At 36.3% G+C, this 12,988-nt stretch overlaps 1 protein-coding gene across 1 annotated transcript in view; it reads right to left on the bottom strand.

The window, feature by feature from the left end:
• Nucleotides 1-12,988, bottom strand: part of LOC100597406 (ankyrin repeat domain-containing protein 20A2-like) — a 56,670-nt gene that overhangs the window by 5,569 nt on the left and 38,113 nt on the right. The window contains 4 exon segments of the mRNA XM_030801199.1: nucleotides 1,980-2,050; nucleotides 8,027-8,101; nucleotides 8,194-8,220; nucleotides 10,695-10,776. Coding sequence (XP_030657059.1) covers nucleotides 1,980-2,050; nucleotides 8,027-8,101; nucleotides 8,194-8,220; nucleotides 10,695-10,776 — 255 coding nt within the window.

The following is a 12,988-nucleotide window of genomic DNA, read 5'->3' as shown; positions in this document are numbered from 1 at the left end:
TCTTTCTCCAAAGCCAGGAACTCTACTTGTAACATGCCTACCTCATTCTTAAGCCTTGGAATATCTTGCTGTAAGTCTTCTAGCTATACTTTTTATGTCCTCTTACTATGTGGTAGAGAATAACTCACATTTTATAATTCAAGATTCATGCTTTGGTAGTTATCACCACTGGGATTGCCATATAGTGGCTTCTGGAACAAGCACTGTATTGGTTTTCTGTTTTTATAAGTATCTGTAACAGCAGATTTACTGTGGCTTTCTATCTGAATCATATGCTCCATTTCTTTGGGGTGGGTAAACCACAAATCAAAAACACTTTCAGGATCTCTAGACTGAGGCCAATGCCTAATGTCTAATTTCCAATTAGTGGTATTTGGGTTTATATTTTTTGCCATTTGCGTGTCAAACTCTTAATCATCTTTCATTTCAATCATAATTGCTGGGTTCCTTAATTTTTCAGTTCCTTCACCATTACAAAAATTTTCTTCATCTGTGTCAGAAACAAGCTATGTGTCTGGTTTGTTTTCATTTTTATAGTCTGATTTGTTTTCATTTAAATGAAGCTTAGAAGATGACTGGTAAGTGTATTTCAGGGACCTGGAGTGTGAACAGAATGAAAAGACATTTGACATGGGCTTCCTCTGTTCAGGCGCTGTCTGGAATGCCACAGAGTTAGACCCTCCTGATGCATCTTCCTCCTCACAATCAGGGACATGATTCATTAGATTAGAGGGCACTCCCTTTAAGTTCGTCCCTCTTTAGAGTTACTATGTAGGAGCTCTTCCTCAGGGCAAGCAGTAATTTTGGGGTTTTCAAAACTTTCACAAATATTCAGCTTGAACTTGTTTGTAATGGATTTTAAAGAAAGTCGTGAATATACAGATATATTCCCTTTATCACAATTCTTACCCAGTTCTGGTTTTTGAGACTTTTTTTTTAGTAGGTGCGAAAGTGGAAAACAAATTTGCTTGTTTTGTTTCTCAGATGTCTTTTCTGTCAGAGTGCATGTTTTAAAATTAGCTTTAATCAAGTATAAACAAAGAAATATTAGAAAATAATGAAAATTTAACTGTGAAACTTAATCTATGTGTTGCTATTCTTAAATTATGGGATTGTAACTAAAAAGTGAAAAATAATTTGCCATGCTACAGTGCATTTATATTTCTGAAGATTAACTAGAGACTAGGCAAACACTAAATTATTAAGAGCCAAACTGAACACCAATCAGAAAGAGAAACAAAATTTTAAATTCTAATTCAAATGATGTACTATGATAGTATTATGTATTTAGATAGATTTTCTGCTTATCTCCACTTCTAATATATTTTAAGTCCCACTAGTGATAGTGGATGGATTTTTTAAATTTTAGTAATATTTACTATTTATTTATGTTGAAATAAATTTATTGTTTGTACCCTGACACCAACGGTCCCATTCTGCAAGGTAGGATTCTCTTAATAGGCAACTGGGTTGACTTTTATGACCCCATTCACTCCCTGAACACAGACACAGAAGTCAACTGGTGACCACAAAACAGAGTAAATCTTTAAACTCGGCACTGGTGACCAGCAATATAAAACTGCAACATTTGAGCCACTGGCAATGATGACTCCTTTAATATTAGTTTAACTCAGTGGCCATCATTGTTAAATTGTTCATAATTTCTATTCCTTAGTAATATGACTCAATATTTCATGTTACCTTCTATATTATGAGTAAGGTTATAAAAATAAAAGAGCAAGATAATTCTGGAAGTTTCTTGCCTCAATTCCAAGTGTAAAGACAGCTATGAGTTACTACAGATGGTAGGAATATCTTAAGTTTCATAACTGGTTAAAATGCTTTAAATATTAAATATGAAATTATGATCTATTGGATTATAAAGGTACAGTCTAAAAGGTCATGTCATTTGGACTACACTTTGTTACTAAAGCAAAAAAAAACCCAATATTAAACAAGAAACTTAAATTTTTATATACCTGTGGTTGCTTCTTTTCACTTCTTTCAAGCCTTTCTTGCTCTTCCTCTGAAGCCTCTCGTAAGGCTTGTTCTGTTGACAAATTCATAGGTTTAGTTCAAATGAACTAAGAACAGTTAGATAAATACTATAATCTTTATAAAAAGAGAATAACATTTCTTTGTATTTTATATTTTGAGAGTTTAAGTGAAGCTGAATGTTTACTGAAATATTTACTTATTTAAGAAATACTTCTAAATATCCAAAACTTCAACAAACTACTTGGGGAGACACTAGATATCACCAGGTTCAAGCCATAAACAATCTCAGAGTCACTCACAGATTGTTCCGCCCAACATAGATAAACAAAACTGTTGGAAAAAAAACAAAATTTTAAAATAAGTCAAAATAATATACCATGTAACACTTTATTATACTTCATAACAGTATCTTTTTAACAACACACCAATTGAGTTGGCAGTTACTAACAATTTGCAAAATTGTTGTTTATACCTTAATTAGTGTGCACCCCGTTTTTCACATCACAAATGTTTTCCCCTACTATTCTGAAAAATTTATTTTCATCTTTTAAGACTCAGAATGTAGGCTGGGCATAATAGCTCACATCTGTAATCCCAGCACTTTGGAAGGCCAAAGTGGGAGAATTGCTCGAGGCCAAGAGTTTAAGACCAGCCTGGGAGCCATAGCTAACCTTGACTCTACAAAAAATTAGACAGGCATGGTGATATGTGCCTGTAGTACCAGCTATTCAAGAAGTTTAGGTGAGAAGATCCCTTGAGCCCAGGAGTTTGAGGTTGCAGTGAGTCTCGATCATGCCATTGCACTCCACCCTGGGTGACAGAGTAAGAACTTGTCTCCAACAACAGGAAAAGAAAATAAAAAAGGCTCAGAATGCTATGTGAAGTCTTCCTTGATTCTAGCTCTTTCTCCACACACAGGTGTCTGCTTCTTGGGGCTCCCTTGGTACTTTGTCAATTTTTCTAGTATCACTTTACCACCTGAACCACACATGATGTCTTTACACGTCGATCCCCTTTGCTGCTAGACTGTAGAAGAAAATCTTTGAATCATCTTTGTATAAACAGTCTTAACTTAGCTAAATAATTAGTTACTGAGTTCCTGCTAAGTGTTAAGCACTGAAGTTTAAGAAAGGAAAATAAAAGCAGTCAGGGATGGCTTTCCTAAAGATCATGCATGAGCTGAGACTTAGAGGGTAAGGTTAGCCAGATTAAGGGAGGCAGGGGCAGGAAAGGGTAAGCACACGCCAGGCAGCAATAAGAGAGGGAGAGAAGCCTTCAAGAGCATATGTATTTCTCTACAAAACAGGAACGGTGAGGGGGGCATTACCAGCAGCTCAGTAATTCCAGAGAAAAAGGCAGATGAGGAAAGGGCTAGAGATGGAGATTTGGACAGAAGTCAGTTTCTTTTTCTTTTCTTTCTTTGAGACAAGGTCTTTCTCTGTCTCCCAGACTGGAGTGCAGTGGCATGATCTTGGCTCACCGCAACCTGGCCTCCCAGGTTCAAGCAATTCTCCTGCCTCAGCCTCCCGAATAGCTGAGACTACAGGTGCATGCCAGTACCACCTGCTAATTTTTGTATTTTTAGTAGACATGGGGTTTCACCACGTTGGCCAGGCTGGTCTTGAACTCCTGACCTCAAATGATCCAGCTGCCCCAGCCTCCCAAAGTGCTGGGATTACAGACATGAGCCACCGTGCCCAACTCAGAAGTCAGTTTCTGAATGCCTTATGTAAACCTTTAAGATGCTTGGACATTAGGTATTCAGGAGTGGTTCACAGATGTATTTGTATTAGAGATAATTAACTCTAAATACTGTGAGGAGCATAAAATTCTGAGGCATATAAATAAATGAACAAAGATAAAATATAAGGCAATGTTGCAAAGATGATGCAGGCCTGAGAAGATGTTTTTAGAAATATTTAGAATATAAGTATCAGTGGCCATTATAAGAATGAATTTGTACTGAATGAATAAATGTATATATCTGGGTCCCTGGAGAAATACATTCTGCTCATTACTTTACAAAAGTTATCAAATGAGAAGTAAAATAATATACATAAACTGTTTTGGTTACTTGTATTTACTTTATACTTTTTCTGTTTCAGCTTTACTGTGCCAAGAAAATGCATTTGGGTTTGTTGTCGTTGTTGTTGTTGTTGTTGTTTGAGATGGAATATCACTCTTGCTGCCAGGCTGAAGTGCAATAGTGTGATCTCAGCTCACCACAACCTCTGCCTCTCAGATTCAAGCTATTCTCCTGCCTCAGCCTCCTGAGTAACTGGGATTACAGGCATGTGCCACCATGCCCAGTTACTTTTGTATTTTTAGTAGAGATGGGTTACTCCATGTTGGTCAGGATGGTCTCAAACTCCCAACCTCAGGTTATCCACCGGCCTTGGCCTCCCAAAGTGCTGGGATTACAGGCGTGAGCCACTGCTCCTGGCCACATTTGGGGATTTTGTTTTAAAAGTTCTGCTTCCTAGATCTACCAAGCTCATGAGAAAATAGAAGCAAACAAGTCATTTGCATATGTAAGAAACTTTGGATTTATAGCTTGTTATCACCACTCTAGAAGATTATCATCATGTTTTGCAAAACAAAATGTTAATTCTAGACATAAGCGGTAAAAGAAATTAAAACTGTAGGGGTGAAAAAATATTGCATAATTTATTATTGTTCACCTGATCATATAACTGATTAAGGGCACTGAATTTAACTTGTATGTAACGTAGACCCCATAGTAGCTGCAATTAATCAATAGACTGGGTGTTCTAGCAGAATTAAATTTGATGCTCATGTGTTATCTTTAAATGATACAGCTCTGCTGAAAATCCATACTCCTAGTGCATGATTATCCATTAAGACAAGGTGATGGAATGTGTGAGTACAGCTTAGGAGACATCACAAGGCAAATGCTCAATGGTTCCCATTAATATTGGGAAAATCAACACTATAATACAGAAAGCCAAAGACATTATTTAATATTTGGTTTTGGAAGGTATTTTTAGTGACACTGCATACAGTTGTACCTAATAATTGCGGAATTAGAGATGTAAAAATAATCAAAGCCACATTGTGTTTGAGAAGAAATCTATAGACATCTACCTGGTTTTCCCATCCAGCCCCAAAATTCTAACTATAATCATGGTACCCACACTCAAATTTATGTTAAATACTAACCTCAGTGAAATTACTTTCTCCTCATTCTCTTTGTTATTTATATGTTGCTTTCCTTAAAGGAACAATACAAATGCCTTGCTAAGAAGCATTCTGTTTGGTTGTAGGCTGCATAAGGGGAGTAAACACAAAGTACATTTGACCACAAAATGACTTTTTAAAAGTCAGAACTATGGTAGCATGAAGCCAACCAAGGTAATCTAGAATAAAATTTTCTATGCTTCTTTCCCTTCTTTGCTTTCTACTCTAATAGTTGTGATTCACACAGGTAATGAAGAGTATAATTGCCTGATAGAAACACAGCTCCAAGATTAATCCTTTCTTTAACTGTGAAGTTCGTGTGTCCAAAGTCTGTAGTTGCTGTCTGATTTTTGATCACTGATGGTGATAGATATTTATCATCAACTCACAACTTCCCAAATTTTTGAAAGGTCTTACTATTGATGGTTCAAGTAGTAGAAATATAATCTAAAATACCTGAAAATAAAGTTTTTATTTATTAGAATGTAAATAGTAATACAAATTGTAATAAGGTATAAAAATTCCTTCTTCACTGAAGAAGTACCATGTTGTCCTCTACCCCACAAACACACTACTCCTTCACGGTCTAATGTAGTTTACAAGTCCTGTAATTGCTATTAACTCAGACAAGTTTACTTAACTAGAATCTCTCACTTTGTTCTAAGCTTTTGTTATTTACTACAATTTACTTTGAATCAATTAACGATGTCTATTATATATTTTGTTTTCCATGAGAAATTTTATTAATAATTAAGATTCTTCAGAGATAAGAAAATATTTGAATAACTAACTTTGTGCATAAACACATTAAGGTTAAATACCCATGACATTATTGTGTGTTTCTGTGTACTAGAGACAAAAACTTCAAAAAAATTTTTAATGAATATACGTTAAATTAAAAACTGCTTTCATTAAACTGAGGTGATCTTCCCTCCATGCATGAATACCTTCAGAATTCACATGTGAAGCCTTAAATATAGACCAATGATTTGTATAAAATATAATAGCCTTAAAAATCTTATTTGTAGCTGGCACAGTGGCTCCCACCTGTAATCCCAGGACATTGGAAAGCTGAGGTGGGCAGATCACCTGAGGTCAGGAGTAGGAGAGCAGCCTGGCCAACATGGTGAAACCCCATCTCTACTAAAAATAGAAAAATTAGCAGGGTGTGGTAGCACATGCATGTAGTATCAGCTACTCAAGGAGCTGAGGCAGGAGAATTGCTTGAACTCGAGAGGCAGAGGTTGAAATGAGCCAAGACTGAGCCACTGCACTCCAGCCTGGGTGACAGAGCAAGACTCTGTCTCAAAAACACAAACAAAAAACCTAATTGTTCCTATATAAAAATAAGTCTATGTTCACACTAGATCTGAAGCATACACAGTGCCGTGAGACAGGAAAGAAATATATTTAACAAGTTATATTCCTGGTTTCTGTATAAATAAAACTGTTGAATTTAAGCTTTTAAGACAAGTCAAGGAAAAGAGCAAAAAACACAAAAGTGAAACTTGAAAGTTCATTTCACCAACAAGGCCTCACGATCACTGGACATTCACAAACTAATATATACTGTTCAAAACATTAGTTCAGAATTTTGATCTGAGTATCCCCAGAGTTTCAGTTTCATTTAAGGATGTCCAAGAAGTCAAATAAGACAATGTCATTTGCTCTTTTCAGTTTTCTTTTCTGAGAACAGCACAGCAAACTTCTTCAGAGAAATGAATTGTCCTAACTTCATAGGCTAAAGGCTCATGGGTTGTAGTTCTAAGGGCATTTATAAAATATGCTAATGCATGCTTGCATTCTGAACTTTTTAGCTTTAAATTCTCATATAGTAAATACTAATAGATACAAACTGATTAAACAAAAGCCCTTTTAATCTGACATTATTTTTATTTTTATTTTTTTCATTCATCATTTATCAGCAACAGGAGAGTCTAACTAAATGTGGTAAAGTGGTCTAAGGGAATACAATGTAAAGTGTAAAATGAATTAAACCAGAGATAATCATATCAATGTGGATACATCTGGAAAATATAATACAACGTACACCAAAGAAAGTGGCAGAAAGGTATATAAAGTGTATAACCACTCGCATACCATTTTAGGACTCAAATAAAAAAATCTGCATACTATTTCTGAGCATCACAATATAGCTAAGGATTTCAAAAGGGCATTGAAATGCAAAATAACCAATTTATGATGTCAGTAGCCTCTATGCAATCATGTTTTAAAAACCTTAACATCAAAAAGTCTCAAAATCACCATTTTAAAAGATTGTGCCTACCAGTTATAAATGAGTACTTTCCTCATTTTTAATAATCAAAGATGCAACAAACACACATACACACACCTATAAACACACATACACACACAGTCTGCTCTTTAGAACATCTGATTGGCTTCAGATCATCAGTGTAATAACACTAGCAGCAAGCCTCTAAAGTTAAAACAGAAACTGACACATTAATAAGTAAAGCTTTCCTCTAGGTAAAGATCAGAACTCCAACTAGCACATAACTCACTGGAAATATCTTAGAGTCTCAAAATTCACCGCTTTGAATCCCTGACAAGAATAAAAATTTTATATTGAAAACTGTATGCTATTCAAAATATTAAAATAGAAACATCTCAGTTAAAGCTTACATTTTTAAAATCTTTTTTATGCTTCTAAATTTATTTTTATTCAAATATGGATACCAACAATAACATTTATGTCAATGCCTTCCATTCAGTTTTGAACAAATAGAATTAGGGGTAAGAATAACGTGAGTACTTCCAATCATTGAATGTACTTATTTCCAGCATTCCATTTGTATTGAAAACATACCTGCTCTCAATGTCTGTACATTCTTTCTTTGTACTGCTCCTTTCACAGCAGGATCTTCCATCTCAGTGCTAGGTTGAATGGGTTTTAAAAGAAAATGATTCATAAATCATATATATTTTATATAATATGGAGTTAGTGATTCAAAAAATATACATAATTAATTACCTTCAAGGAAGGATGTTTTGCAGGAGGCCCTACAAAGCAAAGGGGATATGTCATCAATTATATCTGAGTATGACTGGGCCAACCAAACATTCATGCAGTGTTACTATCGAGCTGAGTTCTCATGCCTGGCTATAAAAATAATCACTTAAGGTTTTGAGGGTTCTTCTTGGCTTCTTCTTTTCATTGCCTAGGACAGCAACATGACAGAAATATAATGAGGAAAATAGGAACATACGATTCCTAAAATGCACAGTTTACATTTCAATAGTGAGATTATGTTTCAAATGCCTATACCTAAAATAGAAAAGCATGGACATCACTGTGAACACATGGACTCATGGGGAGAAAAGGCACCGTTAAACAGAGGTGCAAATCAAACCTGAGGGAATCAATGTCAAAGTTGATGGTGAATGTACAGAGTATTTTAACTCAACACATCAGAGGCATTGCTGCCAACACGCCACAAACAAATTCCCCTTGTCCTGTCACTAAGGAAATACACAGTTGGGATGACAGTTCAGGTGAATGTGCGATTCACCTCTCATCAAAGAAAGTGTTCTAAATTGATCAGCTAGGATACACACTTATGAAATGACAGCTAATCAAAATACTCGTTTTTCCCATGACCACATGGGCTACTGCAGCACCTACATTTCTCCTATCCCCTCGTTTGGCCTTGAATTAGAGCTCCTTGATCCACTCATGCAAGGCGGCCCATAAAACACATCAAATAAACCATGTAAAATCAGCTTCCAATATCGAAATATTTATCAAAAAAGAAAACACTGAATTACCACAGACTTGCTGGATACAAATACACTTTTATATTGCAAAATTAGTGCAATATTCATTGAAAATGACAATTTTCATATTTACAGAATGAATTTTATAATATGATTGCTTCTAAAATTAGCTAAGTTCAGTATATCATCTTACACTGTAAAGGACTTTTATAAAACAGCTATCAAAGAACTGGCTGTCTCAAAAAAAATTAGCCAAAGCATCTATATACAACTTAATTATATCTAATTCACTCATGTCAATGAAACTTCTTTCTCTGGGGCCTGACAATTACGAAGTGAAATGAGCTGCTGTGGTTTACCCCAATTCTAGCACTCCCTCCTGCCTCCAGTACCCTCCACAGGAATAACCTCTTTTGTGAGACTGGGCATATGCTGAAGCAACTGGAAGTGAGTTGTCTCAAGTTTACTTGGCTTTAACTCCCAAGACCCCCAGCAAATTTCTTTCTTTCCTCCCTCCTTGTCCTTTCACAATCCCTCTTCCTTTGAAAAAGTAATCTTTAGATCTGTTGTCCTGATGCTTCCCTTCCTAACTGCTTTTTGTGGATAATTGTGACCACTTTTTTCATCTGTATTCAGCAGTAGTATATACCTGTAATCTCTCTGTTTTCATCTCATTCTCCTTCCCGTGGCTAGAATCATGCTCAGAAATAAAAGGAAATTAATGCTTTCCCTTGATTCTGTTATTTTTTAAATTGTTGTCCAATGGTTCTTTTTCCAGATTTCTCTAAAGGAAGACTATTTCCTTGCTATTCAGAGCTATGCCCAAGGACCAGTACCAACATCACCTGAGTACTCATGAGAAATGCAGAATCGATCAGAATGTGCATTTTCCAGAAGTTCCTCAACTACTTCATGAAAATTTGAATGCCCTGTTCTACACTGATGTGCTTCCATATTGGTTTACCCTAATTGCCCTTTTTGGCCTAGCCTCAATTTCTTCCCTATCATTTCTCTGAATTTAATACTATAAGCCATAATGTTTCTAATGAACTTTTAGTTAGGCGATGCCTTCTCTAATTAATTTCTTCTCCACAAATCACCCAACACTATTCTTTTCAATTATGTTAATTTAACTTATATGATACTATTCCATGAGGTTACAACATTTTCTATAAAACTAAATTATAGCCATACATGGCCGACCACTTTTGGTGATGTTCATCTATGGTAGATAAAACACAGGTCTGTGTGGTAAAGTACCTCAATCCTTAATGCCTCCCCAGTAGTGAGGATGACAGCAAGAGTAGGAAAATGTTACTCTAATTGTCTCACACATTTTGGTACTGGAAGCTCATTTTATCTTCCTTCCTATTTCTAACACCCTGTTCTTCCTTCTTCTACAGAACAATTTGACTTTACTATCCTCCACTACACACACCCGCATATTTTTAAAATTTATTCCATGTACTCTCTGTCCTCCTCATTCTTTCTTTCTCTTTTATTCATTTCCTCTTCCCTCTCTCCTGACTTGTCTCAGGTCTTAGAGTATCTTAAAATGGAACTCATAACTCAGTTCCTTTAGTGGTACTCCCAATAGAATCAACTGCTGACCCTTGGTTAGAGACACAACTTATCACCATTTTACTTCTCCTTTACTTATTACACAGTTAACAGGACATTTTCTTTAGCTATTAGACTATATGGGTGCTCATATTTAAAAAAAAAATCAAATAACTTTTTAAATAAAACATGGTTCTCACCTTCTCCTTTTCCATTGACTATTCTGTTTCCTTTTTCATGGGAAGGTCCAGGTAAAGGCTCTGACACTTTCTCAGGGACATACTGCTAAGGTAATATCAATAATTAGTTTCCATTTTAAAAATTATAATGAGTTACATCCAGAGTTTCTTATCAATCGCTTTTTATGAAACTGGGTCTCACTCTGTCAACCCAGGGCTAGAATGCAGTGGCATGATTATGGCTCACTGCAGTCTCAACCTCCTGACCTCGAGCAATCTTCCCACCTCAACTTCTCAAATAGCTGGAACTACAGGTGCATACCATCATGCCAGGCTAATGTTTTTATTGTTATTTTTGTAGAGACAAGGCCTCACTATATTGCCCAGGCTGGTCTCAAACTCCTAGGCTCAAGTAAACCTCCCACTTCTGCCTCCCAAAGTGTTGAGATAACCAGTGTGCACCACCACACACACAGCCCTAACCAATTTCTTTAAATAAACCTCAATGTTGCCCAGGCATGGTGGCTCACACCTGTAATCCCAGCCCTTTGCCAGGCCAAGGTGGGTGGATTGCTTGAGTTCAGGAATTTGAGACCAGCCTGGGCAACATAACGAGAACACATCTCTACACAAAGATACAAAAAGGAGTCAGGCATGATGGTGTGTGCCTTTATCCCAGCTGCTCGGGAGGCTGATGTGGGAAGATCACTTGAGCCTTAGAGGTGGAGACTGTAGTGAGCCAAGATCATGGCACTACACTCCAGCCTGGGCAACAGAGCAAGGCCCTGACTCCACAAAAATTTCAATTTAAAATGTGAGAACTAAGGAAGATACAAAAAAAAACAAGCCTAATTGGTCAATGAGATATGAGCTTAGGCCAAGAAAGAAAAGAAACAACATGAAGTACAATAAAGTACATGGAGAAAGAGATCTATAACAGAGCATTTTGGTCTTTCATCTCCCTAATAATTCTAATTCATATTTATGCTACAATTAGTTTTTTTGTAAGTACTTCTGTGATAGAGTTTATTACTATAAGACATTCAATTACTTAAATATGGTCATCTACCACTACCTGAAAGCACATTATTGCCACAGAGAGAGAAATCTGGAACTTTCAACTTTCCACCTAGAAAAAGAATTGGTCACCAGAATTCTAAAGAGTAATGTATGGCTTGAAAAGGTATATTTAATAGAACATGAGTTGGGGCTAATAAAAAGTATCAGAAATGTTAATCTAAAATCACAATGTTAAGATTCCAGTTGAATGATACTAGAAAATACATTGTAATCCTCTTTGCTACTGATGATGTATTTCTAATTTATTTCCTTTTTATTTATGGCATAATTTCTTAACATAACACATCAAAACTTATACATCCTTAAATATTAAAAAATAATACAAATGTAAGCAATATTTTAAATATTTAATCGTTAGATATATGAGGTATATTACTTATAACATTCCATTATATAAAAATTCATTTGTCTATTCATTCAGCTTAAACAACTATTAAGGCTGAATGTCTCATGCCTGTAACCCCGGCACTTTGAGAGGCTGAGGCAGGCAGAACACTTGAGCCCAACAGTTAAAGACCAGTCTGGGCAACAAGGCAAAACCCCATCTCTACAAAAACCACAAAAATCAGCCAAGCATGGTGACACAGGTCTATAGTCCCAACTACTTGGATGGCTGAGGTGTGAGGATCACCTGAGACCAGGAAATGGAGATTGGAGTGAGCCAAGATCTCACCACTGCACTCTAGCCTGGGTTACAGAGTGAATTCCCATCTCAAAAAACAAGAATTAAAATGCTTCTTACATGGAAGACTATATTCTAGGAACTCCAGGATATACACAGATATGTTTACTGACCTCCAGTAGCTCATGGTATGCAGGAGCTTCCAATGATTATTTGAACAACTAAATATAAAAACTTCTGAAACTCGAAATTTCAGAATGTGATATAAGGACTTTGAGCGGTTATTTTATTTTATTTTTTAAGATGTAGTCTTGCTCTGTCACCCAGGCTGGAGTGCAATGGTGCGATCTTGGCTCACTGCAACCTCCGCCTCCTGGGTTCTAGCGATTCTCCCGCCTTGGCGCCATCATGCCCGGCTAATTTTTGTGGTTTTTTTTCTTTTTTTGGAGACAAGGTTTCACCACGTTTGCCAGGCTGATCTTGAACTCCTGACCTCAGGTGATCCCCCCACCTCGGCCTCCCAAAGTGCTAGGATTATAGGCGTGAGCCACCACGCCTGGTGAAGTAAATATTTTAAATAAACTACAATGACAAAATTATGATGTTAAAGTCT

Source organism: Nomascus leucogenys, chromosome 1a (assembly GCF_006542625.1).
Source record: "Nomascus leucogenys isolate Asia chromosome 1a, Asia_NLE_v1, whole genome shotgun sequence".
Taxonomy (NCBI): domain Eukaryota; kingdom Metazoa; phylum Chordata; class Mammalia; order Primates; family Hylobatidae; genus Nomascus; species Nomascus leucogenys.
Note: the sequence above shows the minus strand (reverse complement) of the source record. Positions and strands in the feature narration are given on the sequence as shown.